Source organism: Leptodactylus fuscus, chromosome 5, assembly GCF_031893055.1.
Source record: "Leptodactylus fuscus isolate aLepFus1 chromosome 5, aLepFus1.hap2, whole genome shotgun sequence".
NCBI lineage: Eukaryota > Metazoa > Chordata > Amphibia > Anura > Leptodactylidae > Leptodactylus > Leptodactylus fuscus.
This window is the reverse complement of record NC_134269.1, coordinates 125,637,000-125,662,426: the sequence shown is the minus strand read 5'-3', so window position 1 is coordinate 125,662,426 and position 25,427 is coordinate 125,637,000. Positions and strand designations below refer to the sequence as shown.

The following is a 25,427-nucleotide window of genomic DNA, read 5'->3' as shown; positions in this document are numbered from 1 at the left end:
CAGCACATTGTCCAGCAGCCAGTCAGACTCTGCCTCCTCTCCTCCTATTACCCAACAGTCTTGTCTTCCTTCCTCCCAAAATTCCGAAGCTTTACAGAACAATAACCCAAACTGTCCCTGCTCCCCAGAGCTGTTCTCCGCTCCTTTCATTGTCCCTCAACCTGCCTCTCCACGTCACGATTCCACGAACCTAACAGAGGAGCATCTGTGTCCAGATGCTCAAACACTAGAGTCTCCTCCATCTCCGTTCGATTTGGTGGTGGATGACCAGCAACCCACCCTCATCGACGATGATGTGACGCAGTTGCCGTCAGGGCATCCAGTTGACCGGCGCATTGTGCGGGAGGAGGAGATGAGACAGGAGTTGGAAGAGGAAGTGGTGGATGATGAGGACACTGACCCGACCTGGACAGGGGGGATGTCAAGCGGGGAAAGTAGTGTGGATGTTGAGGCAGGTGCAGCACCAAAAAGGGTAGCTAGAGGCAGAGGCAGAGGTCAGCAGCTTAGGCGAAGCCAGGCCACACCCGGAATCTCCCAAGATGTTCCAGTTCGTACCCAGCCCCGAAAAACTCCCACCTCGAGGGCACGTTTCTCGAAGGTGTGGAGTTTTTTCAAGGAATGCGCCGAGGACAGATATAGTGTTGTCTGCACAATTTGCCTCTCGAAATTGATTAGGGGCTCTGAGAAGAGCAACCTGTCCACCACTTCAATGCGCCGTCATTTGGAATCCAAGCACTGGAATCAGTGGCAGGCAGCAACGGCAGGACAAAGGCCGCCTGCCGTTCACGCCACTGCCACTGCCTCTGCCACTGCCTCTGCCTCTGCCACTGCCACTGCTGACTGTGCTGGCGATGCACTCCAGAGGACGAGCCAGGACACCACTTCATCTGCCTCCGCCACTTTGTTGACTTCTACCTCATCCTCCCCTGGTCCTGTCTTATCTCCTTCTCCTGCACCATCAAAGGCACCATCAGGCGTTTCTTTACAACAACCCACCATCTCTCAGACATTGGAGCGGCGGCAGAAATACACTGCTAACCACCCACACGCGCAAGCCTTGAACGCCAACATCGCTAAACTGCTGGCCCAGGAGATGTTGGCGTTCCAGCTTGTTGAAACTCCCGCCTTCCTGGACCTGATGGCAAATGCGGCACCTCGCTATGCCGTCCCTAGCCGTCACTACTTCTCCCGGTGTGCCGTCCCCGCCTTGCACCAGCACGTGTCACTCAACATCAGGCGGGCCCTTAGTTCCGCGCTTTGCACAAAGGTCCACTTGACCACCGACGCGTGGACAAGTGCATGCGGACAGGGACGCTACATTTCACTGACGGCACACTGGGTGAATGTAGTTGAGGCTGGGACTGCTTCCCAAACTGGCCCGGTGTACCTCGTCTCCCCGCCTAACATTCCTGGCAGGGACACGAGAAGAACACCCCCCTCCTCCTCCTCCTCTACCGCCTCCTCCTCCGCCACCGCCTCCTCCTCCGCCACCGCCTCCTCCTCCGCTGTTAGATTGACCCCAGCTACGAGTTGGAAACGTTGCAGCACTGGCGTTGGTAGACGTCAGCAGGCTGTGCTGAAGCTGATCAGCTTGGGGGACAGACAGCACACTGCCTCCGAGGTGAGGGATGCCCTCCTCGATGAGACGGCAATATGGTTTGAGCCGCTGCACCTGGGCCCAGGCATGGTCGTTTGTGATAACGGCCGGAACCTGGTAGCAGCTCTGGAGCTTGCCGGACTCCAACATGTTCCATGCCTGGCCCACGTCTTCAACCTAGTGGTGCAACGTTTCCTAAAGAGCTACCCCAATGTTCCAGAGCTACTGGTGAAAGTGCGGCGCATGTGCGCCCACTTTCGCAAGTCGACAGTAGCCGCTGCTAGCTTAAAATCTCTCCAGCAACGCCTGCATGTGCCACAACACCGGCTTTTGTGCGACGTCCCCACACGCTGGAACTCAACGTTTCAGATGTTGAATAGAGTGGTTGAGCAGCAGAGACCTTTGATGGAATACCAGCTACAAAACCCTAGGGTGCCACAAAGTCAGCTGCCTCAGTTTCACATCCATGAGTGGCCATGGATGAGAGACCTTTGTGACATCCTACGGGTCTTTGAGGAGTCCACAAGGAGGGTGAGCTCTGAGGATGCGATGGTGAGCCTTACAATCCCGCTCTTGTGTGTTCTGAGAGAATCCCTGATTGACATCAGGGATAACTCAGATCACACAGAGGAGTTAGGGATAGCATCCGATCCGTCACAGCTGGAGAGTAGGTCCACACATCTGTCCGCTTCACTGCGTTTAATGGAGGAGGAGGAAGAAGAGTTGTCCGATGATGTGATGGTGATACAGGAGGCTTCCGGGCAACTTCGAATCGTCCCATTGTTGCAGCGCGGATGGGTAGACATGGAGGATGAGGAGGAAATGGAGATTGAACTTTCCGGTGGGGCCAGAGGAGTCATGCCAACTAACACTGTGGCAGACATGGCTGAGTTCATGTTGGGGTGCTTTACAACCGACAAGCGTATTGTCAAAATCATGGAGGACAACCAGTACTGGATCTTTGCTATCCTTGACCCCCGGTATAAAAACAACATCTCGTCTTTTATTCCGGTAGAGGGGAGGGCCAATCGCATCAATGCTTGCCACAGGCAATTGGTGCAGAATATGATGGAGATGTTTCCAGCATGTGACGTTGGCGGCAGGGAGGGCAGTTCCTCCAGTAGGCAACCAAGTTCTCACCGGTCCACACAAACGAGGGGCACACTGTCTAAGGTCTGGGACACCTTGATGGCACCCCCTCGCCAAAGTGCCGCCACGGAGGGTCCTAGTGTCACCAGGCATGAGAAGTATAGGCGCATGTTGCGGGAATACCTTTCCGACCACAGCCCTGTCCTCTCCGACCCCTCTGCGCCCTACACGTATTGGGTGTCGAAGTTGGACCTGTGGCTTGAACTTGCCCTATATGCCTTGGAGGTGCTGTCCTGTCCTGCCGCCAGCGTCCTATCTGAGAGGGTGTTCAGTGCAGCCGGTGGCATCATCACTGACAAGCGCACCCGTCTGTCAGCTGAGAGTGCCGACCGGCTCACTTTGATAAAAATGAACCACCACTGGATAGAGCCTTCATTTTTGTGCCCACCTGTGTAAAGCACCCCAACATGAAACTCCATGTCTGTACTCAACCTCTCCAATTCCTCCGCATCCTCATACTCATCCACCATAAGCGTTGCACAATTCTGCTAATACTAGGCTCCCTCCAACATGATTTCCCCCAACTCTGCTGGTTAGAGGCTCCCTCCACCCTGATTTCCACCAACTCTGCTGGTTAGAGGCTCCCTCCACCCTGCTTTCCCACAACTCTGCTGGTTAGAGGCTCCCTCCACCATGAATTTGCCCAAACTGGGCTGTTTAGAGGCTCCCTCCACCATTAATTGGTCCAAACTGGGCTGGTTAGAGGCTCCCTCCACCATGAATTTCCCAAAACTTGGCTGTTTAGAGGCTCCCTCCACCATTAATTGGTCCAAACTGGGCTGGTTAGAGGCTCCCTCCACCATGAATTTGCCCAAACTGGGCTGTTTAGAGGCTCCCTCCACCATGAATTTGCCCAAACTGGGCTGGTTAGAGGCTCCCTCCACCATGAATTGGTCCAAACTGGGGTTTTTAGAGGCTCCCTCCACCATGAATTGGTCCAAACTTGGCTGTTTAGAGGCTCCCTCCACCATGAATTGGTCCAAACTGGGGTGGTTAGAGGCTCCCTCCACCATTAATTGGTCCAAACTGGGCTGGTTAGAGGCTCCCTCCACCATTAATTGGTCCAAACTGGGCTGGTTAGAGGCTCCCTCCACCATTAATTGGTCCAAACTGGGCTGGTTAGAGGCTCCCTCCACCATTAATTGGTCCAAACTGGGCTGGTTAGAGGCTCCCTCCACCATGAATTTGCCCAAACTGGGCTGTTTAGAGGCTCCCTCCACCATTAATTGGTCCAAACTGGGCTGGTTAGAGGCTCCCTCCACCATGAATTTGCCCAAACTGGGCTGGTTAGAGGCTCCCTCCACCATGAATTGGTCCAAACTGGGGTTTTTAGAGGCTCCCTCCACCATGAATTTGCCCAAACTGGGGTGTTTAGAGGCTCCCTCCACCATGAATTTGCCCAAACTCTGCTGGTTAGAGGCTCAATCCACCCTGATTTTCAAAACAAATGTTGGTGCCAACCTCAACTTACTACAAGGGCCAAATTCACTGCTGGTGACAAGCTCTCCTCACTGCAAGTGCCAAATACACATGTTTCAAGGTGTTTTCCTACTGTCAGAGAGGTGGTATTGAGTGTGTAAAGTGTGTAGTTGTTAGGCTGTGATGTTGGGGTAATAGAGGGTCTTTGGTGTGTTACATGCCCCCAGACATGCTTCCCCTGCTGTCCCAGTGTCATTCCAGAGGTGTTGGCATCATTTCCTGGGGTGTCATAGTGGACTTGGTGACCCTCCAGACACGGATTTGGGTTTCCCCCTTAACGAGTATCTGTTCCCCATAGACTATAATGGGGTTCGAAACCCGTTCGAACACACGAACATTGAGCGGCTGTTCGAATCGAATTTCGAACCTCGAACATTTTAGTGTTCGCTCATCTCTAGTAAGAAGCATTCTGGACTTGGAGGTAATTGCTTCAGTTCCTCTGGAGGAAGTAGGTTAAGGGTTTTAGTCAAATCTTTTTTCTAATGCCCAAGCTCAATGGTAAAAGGAAAATGTTTGTTTTGGTACGGTGTTAGCCAGTGGTTATGAAATATGAAAAAAAACAAAAAAACTTTTTAAGTCTTCAGTAGGTGATACCTTTTTTAATGGCTAACTCATAAAGATGACAGAATATGACGTTTCGAAGCTTCCTCTGAGCTTCTTCCCCCTCCCTCCTGTAATCCTATCCCTATGTGTCCTGTTGTACATAAATATGCAGCCTCTAGAAAGTGTTTTTTAGTTATATCTGAAGAAGAAGCTCAGAGGAAGCTTCGAAACGTCATATTCTGTCATCTTTATGAGTTAGTCATTAAAAAAGGTATCACCTACTGAAGACTTAAAAAGTTTTTTTGTTTTTTTTCATATTTCAAGCTCAATGGGTCATGGAGGACCATCATATATTTAAAACCACTCAACAAATTTCTTGTTTAGTTGAAATTCAAGAAAGAGATGATGAAGTCAAGAGTAAATCTTCTATTCTGGGATTGTTACATGGTGTTAATTGACTTAAAGGATTTGTATTACCAAGTGCCAGTGCACAGAGAGGAACAAAATTCTTGAGATTTGCTGTAAGTAGGAATTCAAGAATCTTTCACTTCCAGTTTCGGGCACTGTCATTCTGTATCTGTATATCGGCAATGACTTTACCAAAAATACTGTCAGAAATGGCTGCCCACATAAGAAGTGAAGACTCAAAAGTCTTGCTCAATCGACAGGTCCGACATGCTACTGGCCTTGGATGCATTGGCACATCCATGGAACTGACATCTAGCATATGCCTTCCCTCCCCTTGCTCTACTGCCCAGGGTCATAAAAAAGATCAGGGAGAGTAATTTGACAGTCATACCCCTTCCTGTAATAGTACAGCATATCTCAGGCATTTAAATAAGGCAACACATAATAAATTTAAACAACCTGGCTCTAATGCGCTCAGTGCTCAGTTACTAATCACAGTAATTAAGGCTCGAGGCACCATTTTCCCAGCAGCTCATGGGTCCCGCCATTTTGAAGAGGATCGCCAGCACCGTGAGCGAGATTTGTGGCTGGGGATCAAGTGCAATGGAAGCAATGACTATTGAAGGCTCCAAGGCTTGTCTGGCATATACTTCTATTACAATAGAGATAAATTTTGCTGCACACACTAATAGTTCAAAGTGGTGTAATCATTTATTATACAACAGTGAATACGCCATAGACATAATGCAAAAAAGTATGTTTGAATAGAGGGATAACTAGATCAAACAGTGTTGACGTTTCGGTCATGTGACCTTCATCAGAACTGATCTAGTGTGAACATGGAAGTAGGAACGTCATGGCGTGTGTCATGTGACCTTCATCAGAAATGATTTAGTGTGAACATGGAAGAAGGAATGCACGCCATGACATACCTTCTTCCATGTTCACGCTAGATCATTTCTGATGAAGGTCACATGACCGAAACGTCAACACTGTTTGATCTAGTTATCCCTCTATTCAGACATACATTTTTGCATTATGTCTATGGCGTATTCACTGTTGTATAATAAATTGATTACACCCCTCTGAACTATTAGTGTGTGCAGCAAAATTTATCTCTATTGACTACGTGGGTAGGAGGACCCCTTTATTGCTAGCACCAGAACCAAAAACGAGTGTGCGGTACCACTGTTACTCTATACTTCTATTACAGGCTGCTCTATACCAGTATTTTGCAGTGCTTTACAATACATTGCATCAGTGATCAGGCTCCATGGGTATCAAGAACCCAAAGGAAGGGGGTCTAAGAAGTACTGTGTAAAAGGGGGAAAAAAAACCAAAACATTTAAATGAATTAAATTCGGATCACCCCACATCTTCCCCTAGAATACATGTAAAATTAAAAAATGACACTGAAACACATTCACATCAGATATCCCTGTGTTTGAAAATACCTGTAAATAAAATTATTATACCCGTATAGTGAACGCTGTAGCTAGAATAGAAATCCCCAATAGAGATCCCCCAAAATGGTATAACTGAAAAGTACACATTGACCCTCAAAAAGGTGCCCTTATGCATCCCTGTATATGCAAATCTAAAAAAGTTGCAGATGTCAGAATATGGCGACTTTAAGAAATTTTTAATTTTTTTATTTATTCCAAAGTTTTTTAAATATTTTTAAGGGGTTAAAATGTAAACTGAAACTATATAAATGTGGTATCCCCAGAATCATACTGAAGCATAGAATACGCGTGCCATTTTGTCTGCACAGTGCGCGCTTTAAAAACGAAGCCCATAAGAAAGTCGCACAAATGCACTTAGTCCAATTCCATCCCATTATGATTTTTTTTTTCCAGTTTCCCTGTACATTGTACAAAACAATGTCCCACAGACCTTAAGCTCTAATATGGCAATGAGAACGGAAGGGAAAAAAATAGGTTTGGAAGTGGATTGTAAAGCCTTGGACTTCAAAACTACAATCCAAAATTGGGTAAAAATCCAGCAACACTCAAAAATGAAATAAAATTTTACTTTTATTCCTTAGTTAAAATCCATCTTGAAGGCCATTGTCCAAAAAGCCTACGCATTTTGTAGCTAAATGCTTCTTAGTCATAGCATTCTCTTTAAAGAAAGGAGGCTTATCAGTTAAAGTAGTAGATAAGGGTAAGGAAGCTTAGAATCTGGAATGTGTTCTTGAGGTATTATTGATGGGTCTCTCCCTAGATTCAGTATTTCCCCCAATTTCTAGGGTTTTTTTTTTTTTTTTACAGGCAGGTTTGGATAAGGGTTTAGCCTGTTTTTTTAATTTAAGTTGGCTGAAGATCCATGGATATTGAGGTTTATCAAGGCAGTGTCCAGTAGTGTCCCTGTTTTATTATCCTGTGGTCTCAGTATAGTCCTTTGTAACCTGTTAAGGCTATTAACACTAAATTTATTAATCTTTTTTTCCCCTTAAAACAATGTTTTTGGTTGCTAATACCGTGACCCTCTTTGAGTTGGGGAGAACCATTCTTTATCTGCCGCTTTGCCTAACACTGAGATTCTAGGTGATGGGGTCATTCTTAAGCAAAATCCAGCATTTCTTCCTAAGGTGGTTTCCCATTTTCACAGAGTTCAGGAGACTGTCCTTCCTATTTTTGAGACAATCCAAAAAATACAGTTAAATTTATTGCAGTGATGTGCATAGATGCCTGAGGTGCACAAAAGACTGGAGAATGTCTAGGAAGCTTTTTGTTTAAATATACAGGCAAGCACTTTGGCCAGATGGGTCAGGCAGGCTATCACTTAACTTATAAGTTTAAAGGGTTTTCACCTTCTGACAGAATCTTGGCCCACTAAGTCTATGGTCACTTATTGCGCATAGAGGAGACATGCTACCATTGATGAAAATTGCAAGGCGGTGGTCTAGTCCTCTCCGTCCGTTTCTTTAAACATTATCAGGTGGACTTTAGGACATTTGACACTAGGTGGCACTAGGAGGATGGCTTGCATTGGACTGCTATTCAGGTGGTGCTCACACCCCATCTAGATGCATAGAAAAATATCCACATTTAAAAGAGCAAAAAAAGAAGGGGTCTGTTACAAAGGCATGCCATCAGTGGGGAAAAAAACAGGATACTGAGATTTGTACATGGCCACTACACAGGCCTGGGCTGGGGGAAGTTCTCCTATCATAGAGCTGCCAAAAGCAAATGTGAGATATATACAGAAAGATCCACCACACAAAAATTTGGATATTACCTAGTGTCAGACTAGCAGTTTACAGGTCCTGTAATCTGACACTAGAGTGGGACCATGTATCTCAGAGGTGTGTTTCTGGTGGGACACTTATTGTAGTGCACCTCAGATAGCAAGAAGAAGGGAGGTCCTACTCTCCATATTGATGCATGTCCCTTATGATTACAGGTACAGTGATTAATTGCTGCAGCCATGTTGTTGTTATATTCTCATATTGTATTGTTCAGTATATGTTGATACAGTCACTGATGTTAGGAATGACTGAGAACTTGATGCTAATGTATAACTACTAGATAGTATGTAAGGACACTTATTGTAGTGCACCTCAGATATAGCAAGAAGAAGGGAGGTCCTACTCTCCATATTGATGCATGTCCCTTATGATTACAGATAAGGTGAATAAAGAATATAAACCCCCCCAACCACACCAGTGTTAGTTCATTAGGTGTGCAACAAAAATGGCGACGAGGATGGGATTGAGTGACAATTCATAGAAGATACAGAGCAGAATTCACTCAATAAGAGATAGAAAAGAACCAATTGTACAGTGCAGCCATCTCAGTGATATCCTGTGAGTGTCCCCTCAGTGAGATCCTGCCCAGCAGACTGACAATGGATGTGGAGAGCTGTATTAATGACATTAGTGAGTCCTTGCTGCATCTAACATTTGATGAACTGGGTGCTGTTAGCAAATATCTTAAAGTGCCAGGGGAGCAAATCTCCAAAGCCAGAACCCGCAGGCACCTGCTGAATGCTATCAATAAACTGCTTGATGAAGTGGGAGAAACAGAGGATGAAGATGTTACCTGTCTGTTCCTCCAAAAGTGCAAACAGTTCATTACAGATCTGCATTCAGAGGCAGAGGTCGGGGCACAGGCAAAAGAGACTAAGACCCAGACTCAATTGGAAGATTTAAAGGCACAGTACCTTGCTTTGCAGAAAGCATTCCAGGAATCTAGCAAACTGTTAGAAAAAACCCTTGTTTCTGAGACATCAAGTCAAGCAAAGCAAGAGGTGTCAGAGAGAGAGACTTACTGCAGGACTTCTCCACAGAACATGTGGCCAGAAATGACAATACGGAAAGACTTTAAAATTAGTGGTCAAATTGGTGAAAGAGGTCAAAAAGACAAACTGTCTTACACAAATCTCATGCACCAGATAGACATGGGACTGCAAAAGGGCTACAGTGAATTAGAAGTGATTGAGGCAGTAGTTAAAGCAATAAGCCCCGGCCTGAGTATAAGAAATATGTTAGAGATGAAAAGTGATCTAACACTGCCACAGCTGAAGACTATCCTAAAAGGACACTACAAGGAGGAGAGCAACTCGGACTTATACCACCGGCTGGTAAATATCTCGCAAGACAGCAAAGAATCTCCTCAAAATTTCCTCTTCAGGGCTATAGAACTAAAGGACAGACTTCTCTTTGCCTCTAGAGAAGTGGGAGCAGAGGAAAAATTTGAAACGGATTTGATTCAAAGGAAATTCCTGAGATCAGTAGGAACAGGACTGCTCAGTGAACACATTAAATTCCAATTGAAACCTTATTTGGATGATCCCACTGTCACTGATGACGTATTAATAAAGAAAATGAATGAAGCTGCCAGTTGGGAACAAGAGAGGGAACAGAAATTAAAGAAGTACTCTTCCAGCAAAATCAGCAAACTTGGCGAAATGCAGGCTGGTACCACACAACAAGGATTACTTACAAAAGTAGAGTCATCTACAACTCAAACCGCCCCACCTACGCTAAAATCAAAGAAAGTTCCACCTTCAGGAGATACAGAAGTGACAAACTGGGAGGAGGCTGTGAAAGAACTGAGGAATGAGATGTCAGAATTGAAAAAGTTACTTAAGACTTCTCAAGAACCAAGATTGGTTTCATCCCAAGTAACTTCCAGAAATAAGCAGAATCCAATTTGTGAGGCCTGCAAGACATCAAATCAAGGTCATACATGTCGCCACTGCTACAAATGTGGCAAAGAAGGACATTATGCTAGGGGATGTTGTGCACCCAGATCTGCACAGTTAAAAGACAGGAGGTTGCTGATGAGGGACAATCAGTAACCTGTGCCAAGCCCCAGTCCCAACCAAAGAAAGTACCATCTTCAGGTATGGAAGCCAAAGAAAATCTGCTACATACTTATTTCCAAAATGTATGTGATCGTATCCAACAACTGGAGCTTCAACAGAACAGTATACAGCAAGTCACCTCTAGGAAGTGCACGACAACTAACTTACAGATGAGTGAAAGTGTGTCGAGAGGCCAAAGAAAACTCATCAATTTAATAGGAAAAAGGTGTATGGTCCTATGTAAACTAAATGGGGTTCCTCTTCAGGCATTATGGGACACTGGAGCTCAAGCAAGTATCATCAATGAAAGTTGGCGGCAGCAGTACCTTCCTCAAACAGAAGTAAGGGCAGTGGAAGAATTACTAGGCTCTGAACCATTATGCGGGAGGGCGGTAAACAAAACCGAAATTCCTTTCATTGGTTGGATAGAAGTAACCTTTCAGCTGTCCTCTGGTAATGACAACATAGAACTTCTGGTGCCTTTTCTAGTATCTAGTGACAATAATGTAGCTGAAGAGCCACTCATTGGATATAATGTGATTGTGGAAGTCATCCTGAGGAAAATCCCTTCATCATCTTTGGTGAGTACACTGGCTGCATCATTTTCACTGCCGACAAGAAGAGCAGAGATGGTGGTAAAAGCCGTCCAAGTGAGCCAAGCAGAAACATTTGTGAAGGAGGTAAGAACTGGAGTACGTCGTACCATTATTCCTGCAGGTACTATAATGGGTGTCAAGTGTGGTGTCCATGTGGGACCTCATAAGAAGAACCAGGAAAAGCTCTTTGTGCCAAGTAACACTGCACAGTTACCAGAGGGAATATATACAGATGAGACAGTTGTGATTGTACCTTATGACAACTATGCTCGGGTAACCATTCCAGTAATGAACCCCACTAAACATGATATTGTACTGGATCCAAAAACCGTGTTGGGTCACTTGGAAACAGTCAAAGCGGTATATCCAGCTTGCATAAAACCTGTTCAAGTTTCTTCTCTGACTGCAAACATACAAACAGTGGAAAATGTTGAAAAAGCAGAGGGTGAAGTGTCTTCAGTTAAAGAGGAATGGGATCCTCCGGTTCCTATGGATCATCTTGATGCAGACGAACAGTGCATAGTAAGGCAGATGTTAAGAGAAGAATGTCATGCCTTCTCCAGAGATGAGTCTGATGTTGGATATATTCCATCACTCCAATTAAAGATTAATCTAAAAGACACCACCCCCGTTAAGAAGACATATACTTCTGTGCCGAAACCGCTTCATAACGAAGTGAAGGAGTACCTACAAGACCTGATAAATAGAGGATGGATTAGAAAGTCAAAATCATCCTACTCTTCTCCTATAGTATGTGTAAGAAAACGAGATGGTAGCTTGAGACTCTGCTGGGATTATAGAGAACTAAACCAGAAGTCAGTTCCTGACCGTCATCCTATACCGAGAATCCAAGATATGCTGAATAGTTTGTCAGGAAGTTCATGGTTTTCTGTGCTTGATCAAGGGAAAGCCTATCACCAAGGATTTATGGAAGAATCCAGTAGGCCTTTGACAGCCTTTATAACACCTTGGGGATTATATGAATGGATCCGTATTCCTTTTGGGCTCAGCTCAGCTCCAGCGGAATTTCAGAGAAGCATGGAAGAATGCTTGGAAGGACTGAGAGACAGTATCTGTCAACCGTATCTTGATGACAACCTGGTTCACAGTAAGTCTTTCACTGAACATGTGGAACATGTACGGACTGTGCTTCAGCGCTACCAACAGCATGGAATCAAGCTAACACCGAAGAAATGTGAGCTGTTCAAAAGACAAGTCCGGTTCCTAGGTAAGATTGTCTCTGGTGATGGCTATACTATGGATCCAGCAGAAATTGCTCCAGTAATGGCTTTGAAAAACAAACCTCCATCTACAGTGGGAGAGCTTAGAAAAATACTAGGTTTTCTGTCCTACTACCGGACATATATTCAAAATTTCTCCCGGATTGCCGCTCCACTGTATGATCTACTGTCAGCAGGGCCATGTTCACCATCAGCCACACAAAAGAAAGCAAAGAGAGATAGATCCAAACAGAAGGAAAAAAGTCAACTTCCTGCACATCAGCCCATCAATTGGACTGCCCATCATCAAGAAATCCTGGAGAGACTGATTGATTTGTTAGTTAAGCCACCAGTGATGGGATATCCAGACTTCAACATCCCATTCATACTGCACTGTGATGCGTCTCAGGAAGGACTTGGTGCTGTCCTATATCAAAGGCAAAATGGCAAGTTGAGAGTTATTGGTTATGGCTCAAGAACTCTTACTGCAGCAGAGAAAAACTACCATTTTCACTCGGGGAAACTTGAGTTTTTGGCAATGAAATGGGCAATATGTGACCGTTTTAGAGACTACTTGTACTATAGTCCATCATTTGTTGTATATACAGACAACAATCCACTTACCTATGTTCTCACTACAGCAAAATTAAATGCAACTGGCCATAGATGGGTGTCAGAACTTGCAGACTTCAATTTTAGCATTAAATACCGCCCAGGGAAAGCAAATGCAGACGCTGATGGATTGTCAAGAATGCCACTAGATCCTGACCAGTATATGAAGGAATGTTCCCAAGAAATCAGCATGGAAGCTATTGGTAGCACTGTCCAAACAGTTCAGATACAAGAGGAGGAACATATGCCATGGTGGTGCCCTGTAACTGTAGAAAGTGCGGCTGGAGAAGCTGAACAAAGCCTCAGAGCAAGCATTAACCAGCTCCCAAAAGAAACTATCAGAAAAGCACAAGAAGAAGACAAGATCATTGGGAGACTGCTACACTACAAACATCAAAATAGATTTCCGGCTAAGAAGGAGAGACAAACAGAACCACCAGCTGTAACTGCCTTATTCAGAGAATGGTCTAAGTTATACCTCAATTCAGATGGTATTCTTTATAGGAAGACTAGCCATAACTTACAATTAGTCCTGCCAAAAGTCTACCATAGGACAGTATTCAAAGAACTCCATGAGCAAATGGGACACTTAGGAGTAGAAAGAACTGTCAATCTTGTTAGAGAACGCTTTTTCTGGCCATACATGCAGAAGGATATTGAGCATTATGTCACCAGAGAATGCAAGTGTCTAAAAGACAAACGTCCCAATAAACCAACCAGAGCATCATTGAACAACATTGTCTCCACCTATCCTTTTGAAATGGTATCGATTGATTTTTTGCATCTGGAAAAATGCAAAGGAGGATATGAGTACATCCTTGTTGTAATGGATCACTTTACAAGGTTTGCACAGGCATATGCTACCACAAACAAGTCTGGTAAGACTGCAGCAGACAAGATATTTAATGATTTTGCTCTAAAGTTTGGCTTTCCAACAAAATTACACCATGATCTGGGAAGAGAATTTGAAAATCAGTTATTTGCAAGACTTGGGAAATACTGCAGAATTCAGAATTCTCATACAACTCCATATCACCCAGAGGGTAATGGACAGGTTGAACGTTTTAATCGTACATTGTTGTCAATGTTGAGAACTCTTACAGAGGAAGAAAAGCAAGACTGGAAGAACTCTTTGTCAAAAGTTGTCCACGCTTACAATTGTACTAAAAGTGAAGCAACAGGGTATTCACCTTTCTACCTATTGTATGGTCGTTCACCAAGACTTCCAATTGACATAATGTTTGACACTCCAGTATCAGAGAAATACAAAACTTACGCAGATTATGTTACAGTCTGGAAAAAGAGAATGGCAGAAGCTTATAAAATAGCTTCAGAAACAGCAAAGAAGTCAGCATGTAAAAGCAAGGAATACTATGATCAAAAAAGTCATGGTGCTGAACTGACTCCAGGAAGTCGAGTTCTAGTGAAGAACTTACATGAGAAAGGAGGACCAGGAAAACTTCGCTCCTATTGGGAAGATAAGATTTATGTTGTCGTGAGAAGAAAACACGAAAACAGTCCAGTGTATGAGGTAAAACCAGAGTCAGGTGGCAACAGATCAAGGATTTTGCACCGTAATCTGTTATTATCTTGTGACTATCTTCCAGATGTACAGCAGACTGCTGAATTGTTAGGCCAAGAGAGATCCTCCAAAGCAAAGCGACCAAAACCAACATCGCATGTAGGATATGAAACTGATAGTGTTGATGAAGAAGATGAAATGTGTTCATTAAGTTCACCTATAACAGATAACTATACAGCACAAGGCAGTAAACTTAATCCTGACGCAGCAGAATTTGAACCACAAAATTCATCAGAGATCTTGGCATCACCTGAAGGTCTACTGTCAGAGTCAGAAAAGTCATCAGAGGAATCTGCAACAACTCCAGAGGAAGAAGTATGGATGGAGAAATCTGAATCAACAGACCCAGAAACAGATGAAGAAACAGAAACTTCAGGACAACAGACTTTGAAAAGATCTTCTGTTGCGAGAGAAAGGCGAAGGCCGGTTACACTTACTTATGATACCATGGGAGAACCAAGTAGGGTACCAAGAAGTTTTCATGCTAAACAGGTAGTGAAAACCATTGGCCAAGAGAAACAACCTGAATGGTACCTACCACCAGCATATTTTCTGGAGAACTGTGAGCGGATATAAAGACTATTTACCTTCAAAGCAATTGCACTGTTATGTTTACAATTAGTTTGTTTATTTGGCAATGTTTCTAGTTGTTTAGCGATAGAAACTGTGAGGTTATATGGTCGTATTTAATGCAAAAATTAGACCTGACCAATCTCCACCTCATAAAATGAGGTTCAGATATTGTAGTAGCATTGTTATGCATGGTGGTCCAATACTACTTAGAACCAGTGCTAACATTGGCTCTTCTAGGTCTCTTAGCTAGCAACGGACCTAGAAGTAACTTGTGACATTTTTATAGGAACATATGTCACAATGAGGCATTGACCTCTATTGGAGATATCACCACCAATTGATTGTTCCCAATTACTAAAGTACCTTAAGACAACCCACATAATTGTGGAAATGCAGAATGTCGAGGACGACATTAATTTAGTGGGGAAGAATGTGAGATATATACAGAAAGATCCACCACACAAAAATTTGGATATTACCTAGTGTCAGACTAGCAGTTTACAGGTCCTGTAATCTGACACTAGAGTGGGACCATGTGTCTCAGAGGTGTGTTTCTGGTGGGACACTTATTGTAGTGCACCTCAGATAGCAAGAAGAAGGGAGGTCCTACTCTCCATATTGATGCATGTCCCTTATGATTACAGGTACAGTGATTAATTGCTGCAGCCATGTTGTTGTTATATTCTCATATTGTATTGTTCAGTATATGTTGATACAGTCACTGATGTTAGGAATGACTGAGAACTTGATGCTAATGTATAACTACTAGATAGTATGTAAGGACACTTATTGTAGTGCACCTCAGATATAGCAAGAAGAAGGGAGGTCCTACTCTCCATATTGATGCATGTCCCTTATGATTACAGATAAGGTGAATAAAGAATATAAACCCCCCCAACCACACCAGTGTTAGTTCATTAGGTGTGCAACACATATATAAATAATACAGTTCTTTTGTATATTTTATTTGTGCCCCAGTATTATATATATATTGTGGTGATCAAGATGTCCTTCTGTAATATTTTTTTCTTTCAGCAATGTCAGGTTATTATTGCTTGAACAGAAGTGAAGTGCATCCCTCTTATTCTGTAATGTTTTCTGCTTTGCCCTCTCACCAATGGATTGTTTCCACCCCCCTGCTTTACAGTAGTAGAAATCTGGAAGCAGAGTACAAAATGTTTCAACTGCCTTGGCGCTTGTTACCTAGGTAACATTTATAATGCTGTCTTTCTGAACTAAACCCTCTTAGTGTGTCATAATACATGCCATAACAGACAACAATTGTCAGATAGGTGAACTCAACCTGTTCACAAACTAGTTCAGACTGCAGGCCAGTTATGTCTGTGCACCAGGTTCCAGGTCTATTGAATCTCAAATAGGAGGGGAATCAAGTTACTTTCTGATTGCCGTCACCATTTATTATTTCTCTTACATAGCACTAATGTTCTGCAGCGCCTTACAGATTTTGCCATCTGTCATCAGATTGTAGTGTCCATGAGAAATCAGGGCAAATACTGGGAGTATGTACAGGTCTAACTGCTGAGCCTCCTCACTGCACAGCTATCACTCTGATTGTACTTTTCAACATGTAAGGTTGAGTTCACACTACCATTGGTGTCCGCTCAGAAGGTGTCTGTTTAAAAATAAAAAATAAAATGGACACCTATTGTAACGGACAGTAACTGATGGCTATCCGTTATAGACCTCAATGTTTAAAAGAAATGGACACATACTGTATTTTGCGGACTATAAGGCGCACTGGACTATAAGGTGCATTACCCATGAGCGCCTTATAGTCCTGTCTAGGTTCATATATAAGGCGCACCGGACTATAAGGTGCAGCGCTGTCCGGTGCGTCTTATATGTGATTGAAAGCGGCGCCACGCAGACTTTGCCGGCGGCCGCTTAACCCCCCGTGTGCCAGCCGCTTCTATTCATTTCAATGGCACACTTCCATTGAAATGAATGGAAGCGCTCGGGACGCGAGGAGTTAAGCGGCGGCCACCGGCAAAGTCTGCGTGCCGCTTCCATACATTGCAACGGGAGCGTGCTATTCGAATAGTATTCGCTCATCTCTAACTTCAATTGTAAGAAGTTACCTCCTCGCGTGCCGCCGCTTCCATCCATATATAAGGTGCACCGGACTATAAGGCGCACTTTCGATTTCTGAGGAAATCGTAGGATTTTATGTGCGCCTTATAGTCCGGAAAATACGGTACTGTCCGTTTTCAAACGGACAGAAAAGTCCTGCATGTAGGATTATTTTGTCCGCTTGAAAAAACGGACATGGTTGTAAACGGACACAAATGGACACTAAAGGACACAAGATAAAATCCTATTGAAATGAATGGAAATTGCAAATGGACCAGCTAGTATCCGTTGCTAAAATTATTTACGGACAATTGCCACGGACACTGCTGAGCGGACACCAACTGGCACTCGCACTGAAGTGAATTGCGGCTTTTCACAAGGTCTGCAGAGGTTTCCTTGTGGACTTCTTGCTTTCATTATACCTATAGGGAAACTGCTAGCATTTCCATGGGTATAATTGACATGCTGCGAGTTCCAAAACTACAACAGTCTTGGAAATTGCAGTGTGTGCTCTGCGTGTATTTTTCTGCAATGTGTGGACTAAATTCCCTAGAATCCCTTCCACTTTGCAGGGACTGTAAAATGCACATTGGGCCCTGGCCTAAAAGTGAGTCTGTGCCTCCAAAATGAATAATACTCCTGTTTTATCGGAGCGGAAACATACCTTTGTCAATACAGATGTCCGCAAGTGCTTTGAATGTCCCCTAAAATTACTCTCCTTTTAACAGTGAATGGCATTTTCAGTTTCGGCCTGTATCACAGCTGTCTGTGGGCAAATCTGACAACTTATACCAGCAGGATGATTTGCTTATGTATTATGAATTCATCTGTTTTTTGGCCATGAGGGTATGTTTCTGTTTCTATTAAATGCCCCTACACATCCTTATTATTGGTATAGGAGTCATTTTGGAACTGACAGACCCTTTAAATAGTTGTGGTGTTCAGTGCCACTGCTTATATATTCCAAAAATAGTATTTTGTTTCTTGGTTGCAATGTATAGGGCTAGCATCTTGATAACCTGTTAACATAGTTCCTCATGAGCAATTGGCTCAATTCAGAAAAAAAACGCATCCATCTGCAATACTGCTGTTTTTAATTTGACTCAATAGGAACATACACGTGTGTTTGTGTAGTTTAAAAAAATGTAAGAAATAGATATACATACAGTGGCTTTCAAAAGTATTCATACTACTTTAACTTCACATTTTGCCACCTTACAACTACAAACCTAAATGTATTTTATTGAGATTTGAAGTGATAGACCAACACAAAGTAGCAGATAATTGTGAAGTGGAACGAAAATGATACATGGTTTTCAAAATTTTAATCTAATAAGAATCGGAAAAGTGTGACAGGAGAAAGTATGATGCTGCTGTTTTCCTGTAGCCATTGAAATGAATGGAAGCGTTAGGAAGCAGATTCAGATTTCTCCACTGACATTTGATATACATGTTATGTCACCCCTCCGTTGTCATTGTTTCCAAATGCCTCTGGTTCTGTAGTCTTTCCTTTTAATTTATTACTTTGGTTTCCAGCCTTCTCAGGCCTGGTTCACATCTGCGTTTGGGCCATTCCGTTCGCATATCCACATGAAATATGCGGAGAGAAAAGTCCTGCAAGCAGCACTTTTCTCTCCACATTTTTGGTGCGTAAGTCAAGCGGAAACCACTCGGAGCCCATTATAGTCTATGGGGTCCATGGGTTTCCTTAGGTAACCGCTTTTTTATGTGAATAGGGCCTCACCCGCTCAAGCTCTGTAATATCTTTCTTGAGGACAGGTGTGCAAAACAAAGTACAATATTCCATTTGTGGTCTGACTAGTGAATTACAAAGTGGCGGGACATGTACTAGTCTGTATTCTCTTTGCCACAAATGCAACTGTTTCTGTATTTACTGTGTACAGAGTTTGTAGGTTATCACAAATGACACTTGTATAGTAATTCTCTGCAATTCTCTGAACACTGCTATTGCCAAAGGGAGCTGTTGCACCAATTGATAAATAGAGCCTCCAGATGTGACCTGTTATATTGTAATAGAGGGTCAGTTTATAATAGCAGCAGTACTTCTAGATATCAGATACCAGGGGTAAAAATGGATTCCAACGTTGGCATATACACACGTGTTTTTATTGCATAATTTGTGAGACTAGCAAGGACATGATATTTCCTAGAAGAGTCTGTCTACATTAACTAAATATCCTTACAATTAGAGCAGTAACAATTACTATTGCACCTTTTGCAGTAGTTTTTTATATTTCCTTTGTAAGGTGCAAATTACATTCCCTAATTTTGTTGTGGCTTGTTTGAGATTCTTTTCCTAGCTCATTTGCAGTTTTGTTCTGACTTGTCACACATTTCATGGAGATTATCAGAGATAATTTGTCATCATGTATTGTATTGTTTTGAGCATACTATTAACTTTAGAAACAATATTACAATAATATAAAATAACCTCTATGCAAAGAGAGTTTAACATAGTTGCTGATGAAATCATTTGAAACATTATACACACGCACATACATAAAAATATTTTGGAGATATTATATTTAAACACGTGCAAATCTTTTACTTACATATGTATTGTACCAAGGAGATCTTTATCCTTTCACCGGTTCCCCAGTGGTCCAGTCTGACCCTGCGCAGGGGTAGCAGCTGTCGCCGGGCCCCTAATGTCCCGGGCCCTGTGGCAGCCGCTACCCCTGCTACCTCGGTAGTTACATCACTGCAGAAGTTAACTGTGCAGTTTGAATGTGTTTAGTTATCCAGACTTTCCTTTGTTGAGTAATCCTGAGATTGTTTATAAGAAAACTGGTTGGTGTAGATTCCAACAGGAAGCACAGAACAAACCTTCAAAGGTGCCAAAATCGCAAGCTCTCCTATGACTAATAAAAAGAACTTCTATATTCTTCTGGAAACAACCATTTTCTATCTCATCTCAAACTCTAAATATGTACTGCATGACCCCTCTGTATGTTCAAAAATGGTTTGAAACTGGTGCTCACTAGTGAAGATTTGGGAATTTTTATTTTATTTTTTATATATACAAGAAAGGTTGGCTTTATTATAGCTATTGCACAAGGAAAAATGCCCAAATGACCTCTGAAGAATGAGGGCTGAAGTCTTGTTACCATAAGCAACTCCATTTTTTTTAATTTTTTGCCCTCCCACCCATATACGATATTTCTGCAAGGGTCTATTTCCAAATATCCTGCTGAACACATAAACTAAAGGTGGTTATTTAAAATAAAAAAAAATCCCACAGGTTTGTTAAAATGCTTCAAAGCAATCCTTGCAAAAAGAATGAAAGTTGTAATAAGGGTATAGGATTCACATCCAAAAAAATGAAGTATAATAAACTTAGCAGCTGAATCTTCTGTTTGTCTACATCCTAGACTCTGCTTGTAGCTATTTACGTGTTTATAAGCATAGGTCTGTCTGATGTTCCTATTAATAATCCTTTATATTATTTCTTTTGCAGTACATCCATTCAGCTGGCATAATACATAGGGTATGTATTGAAAAATCTTAACTCGTGTACCATTAGACAGCTGTTTTAGAAGCTTGTAGTTAGTATACACCAACTACATAATATTCTGCATGTCTTCCTTCCTTTTCTTTCCTTTCGTATTACTAGGTCCATGTGCTGTCTACTATCCCCAGTAGGGACCTTCTTTGTGTCTAAATTTGTGTGACACTAATAATACCTTAGTGGTTGGTAGTGGAACATAACAGAAATAACTTGGTCTTAATTCCCTGTTAGAAACCCAGTTTCTGCTAGTACTTTCAGTTCTCAAGTGTTGACAAGGCTCCTAGCTGGAAGCACTTTAATTGGATGGTATATACTATATATATTGGATGGTATATACTGTGTTTTCACTATATTAAAGTGCAACTAAACTTTCCAACAACTCTTTAAATTTTCAGTCAGCATTGAAATATTTTATTACCATAATTCATTTTGTCTCCTTCCTGAAATCCTTCATCCCTTTTTGCATTTCCTTGTTTCTTTATTGATAGTTTTCTCCTGCTTCTTAATATGTACAGTGTCTGGGATTGTTTGTAATGAATTTTACTTATTGAATGCTTTATTCAGTTTTGACTCCTTACTGTGAAATCCTGTATTTCTTTTTTTTTTCCTTTGATTCTCTATTGAGATCTGTCTCCTGTTACTCACTGTGTATGGCCCAGCGGCAGTAAGTACACGGTTGTGTCCAACCGGCCTTAGTCAAATGAAAAGTGAGAATCTCCTCTATACAACCTTAAAAGAACATACCCATGTTTAATAATATTTGAAGTAACCTCCCCACTCTCATTTTCTTTTTATTTCACACAAGCCTATACACACTAAGAAGCAGGAAATAGATCTGAATAGAGAAGCAGGGGAAATAAACACAAGTTTTCACAGTAAGGAGTCAAAATTGAATAAATTATATTACAAAATTGCCAGAAAATCAAAAGTTATTGGAAGTTTAGTTGCACTTTAATGATTGAGTACCTATATTGTATGGTCAGAAAATTGATAGAATAGTTATCGCTTTATAACATGTTGCTATTATGACTGTTTCTATTAGGTTTTTCTATTTAGTGCTTAGAGTACATAATGGTATACTGCTGTGGGCAAGCATTGGGTCTGGTCGGTTGGTTAACATTCTAATACCCTCTGCATCCCCTCACTGCTCAGCACATAAAAAGTGCCACTTTGAGATGTGCCTTCTCATACAACCCCCTCCCTTGTTTATGTGTGTTAAAGCCCACCAAAATTACACCCAGCCATTTATCACCCTTTTATTATGCCCTCCAGTTGCAATGACAAGTCTGCGCACATAACATTTAAGCTGTCTGTCTAAAGTATATGTTCCTTGCTGCATACATTTGCTTTGCTCTATACCTTCTGTATAGGAAAGCTTAGTCTGCTATACTTCCCTATGCAGTTTAAAAAAGGCATGCTGCTGATCCTACATAGGTCTATAGTTATAGACCTCTAGATGTGTGTAAACTATATGACTGGAACGTTTCCCAGTGCGTGTTAATACTGTTATTTAGTGTGAATCTTTTATTCTATAATTTAATTGAGCTGTACTGTGATACCAGACACAGTAGACCCTGTTGGCTAAATCTAGATGCCCCCATATAAGATAACTTAGAGCATAAAGAAAGTGATATCCGAAATAATAACAGCTCTATTACTTGCCTTTAAATACCATACCCTGAAATAGCAGGGGACAGATCAGCTGAGTAAAAGGTTTTCATTTTTGAAAGTCCAATTTTGTCATTTTGGAAAATCCCTTATAAAACAACCATTCTCTATATATGTATTGTTGTTTGTTTTTTTTTCACCACATTCATGTCTATTCTCCTGCAGTAAGCTTGTCCGTGTACTGTATTCTAATATATACCCCAGCCCAGACTCCTAAGCTTGGTAAAATTGTCCAGCAGGTTGTTAGGTGTTTTGTTTTGTATATAGCATATGCCACTGTGGAGTGGAAACAAAGTCATAATCTGCAGATTGCCAAAGTGGAGGATTAGCATGATCTACTGTAATGTGTCAATTCTCATAGTAGCCAATAGACCACTATTGCTACACTTCCTAGAATTCCATCCTATATTCCTCTAGAGATGCAGCCCCACAATAACAGTTCAATCTCCAGTATCCTCTGATATAGATCTTCCTCAGCAGACAGATTTTCAGTGCTGGAGTTCAGGGTATGCGTTTTGAGCACTGACATGTTTTATATATCCCCAGATGCCATTTTAAGTAACCCTAAGAGGCACAATATTATTTTCAAAGTTTTGCTATTAAAGGGGTAAAAGAAAGGTTATCTTTAGAGATGAGCGAACAGTAAAATGTTCGAGGTTCGATATTCGTCTCGAGTAGCTCCTCAATATTCGACTACTTGAATCGAATATCGAACCCTATTATAGTCTATGGGGGGAAAATGCTCGTTTCAGGGGTAGGCAACATTCGATCAAATTACACTTACCAAGTCCACGAGTGAGGGTCGGGCTGGATCCTCCAAGAAGTCTTCTCCGTGCAGCGTCCCCGCGGCATCTTCCGGCTCTGAATTCACTCTGCCAGGCATCGGGCCTGGGCAGAGCTGACTGCGCATGCCCGCACTACAAGCGGACATGCGCAGTCGGCTCCGCGGGGAAGCTGCACGGAGAAGACTTTTAAAGGTAGGAGAAGAACCAGCGTTGATTGGCCGACTGTATAGCATTCGGCCAATCAATGCTGGTTCTGCATCAAACTTTTACATTCGAATAGCGAGTGGTACTCGATCGAGTACGAGTATTTCGAATACCGTAGTATTCGATCGAATACCTACTCTATCGAATACTACTCGCTCATCTCTAGTTATCTTTACTGAATGTAAACTCTTCACAGCCTTAACTTAAAACTCCTGAACCAAACTGAAATAACTCTCTCTTGAGATCCCAATACCTACCATATTCCATTTACAATATAGTATTTTTACTTGCATGGCAGGGGGTCCTTTTGGCTCTCCCAGCCACCAGGGCCCAGTTGAGACTCCTGCTTCTGCACCTTCTATAGCTACAACTCTGACATTTGTGCATATGCATTTTGAGGTGTAGTAAACCCTTTCTACATAACTCAAAGCGCAAGGTTTTTGAGAGCTAATATGGGGATCAGATACTTTTCAGTGTATGATAGTCAATCTGTACATTGAAGTGATTGTTTATTTTAGTTTAAGACCTGTGCTTTAGGCCCCGTTCACGCAGGGAGCGGATTTTGGCCCCGAGAGTGACGCGGGAAGCCTAGTCACTCTCGGGCCAAAATGCGCCTGTCACGGCTTCCAACAGTCGCGGCTTCCCCCTTCTGGAGTAGGCTCAAATGAATGGACCTACTCCAGAGGGTGCTACCGCGAGACTGGAAAAAGTAGCCTGGCGGTCTACATAGACCTCCATTGTGAGGGGGCGGATTATGACTTGGATTCAGCGCCATAATCCGACCCCTCTTGCCCAGTGTGAACAGGGCCTTTAGTGTGGTTTCTTTGTTTGTTTGGGTTTTTTTGTTCATAAGTGTTTCACTTTTTTTCAGGACCTAAAGCCTGGCAACTTAGCAGTGAATGAAGACTGTGAATTAAAGGTATGTTAATAGGCTTATGTAGAGATTGTTACCGCATATTCACCATTTCTATATTTACTTATTTCTAGTACATCACTGAGTTGTCTGTTTGGAGGCAGACCTTGTGTAGCAGAATCTCTGGCTAAAGATTGCGTAGGGCTTCAACATTAAAGACGAGTAAATCAAAAAGCTGCTTAGTGGAAGTCTGACACCAGGGGGAAGCTTATTAAAACCAGCAAAACAGATAAGTCAGGCTCCCTGTAATGCCTTTTTACCCAGGAAACTTTGTGCTGCCCTCCGTGCTCCCAATTGATCGCTTGCATATTGCGAAATAAATTAATATCTTAGCTAGGGCTGACGACTACGACCTAAATCAGTAATGCAGTGATCTTGGTAGCCAAATGTAAAGGGCAAGTACCAGCAAATAGGATTTATTTACTATAACTATCACTTTCTGAAAATGCATGGGGACATTGAATTTCCATTTCTGCGCAGTCTCTGCCCTTGCGGCTGTAAGTATCCTGGCTACAGTCCATCTAAGTTTATGGGCGAATGGTATCAAAACATAACCCCAGCAAGGCAATCTCTAAATATATTATGCCAGGTACTCTGAATATTTGGCCAAGTACACCACATATGGAGCAGGTCACCATGCAAATTACCATGACTTCATCATCTGTTACAGTATGTTGGATACAGTCTCTCTAGTCTTTCTGGCATTGGGAACCATCTTAACTGTAATTTACATATCTTTTCCAAATGATTTGTATGATAAGTATACTTAACGGATAATTGAATTGTCTGTAGCCAATGCTTTAGTATGTTCAAACTCTGTCCCAACTCTTTTGATAGTCTTTGTGGAATTTTACCGATAAAAGGAAACCTTGAGTTGGGAATCTAAGTCAGAGGATGCTTGCAGTTTCATATCCTCACAAATCTCATCCAGAATAATTATTTTATGCTTTGTCAATACTTTCAAATCTGATCCCCATAGCAAATCATTAAAATAAGTGGAATTGAGATAAACTACAGTTCGTAGAAGAGAGAGACTGCACTTTATTGGCCATCAGAAAAAAAAACCCTAAAACCGACAGATGTGGCCTTTAATCTTTGGCCACATACACACGCACATGTATTATCGTGAGCCTGGGGCAAAACTCAGGACAGATCCTATGCCTGC

The 25,427-nt window shown here is 42.5% G+C and overlaps 1 protein-coding gene across 1 annotated transcript in view; it reads left to right on the top strand.

Moving 5' to 3' along the window:
- Positions 1–25,427, top strand: part of MAPK12 (mitogen-activated protein kinase 12) — a 63,990-nt gene that overhangs the window by 26,082 nt on the left and 12,481 nt on the right. Inside the window, exons 5-6 of the mRNA XM_075274164.1 lie at positions 20,642–20,671; positions 24,221–24,268. Of these exons, the coding sequence (XP_075130265.1) occupies positions 20,642–20,671; positions 24,221–24,268 (78 nt within the window). The remainder of the gene's footprint in view (positions 1–20,641; positions 20,672–24,220; positions 24,269–25,427) is intronic.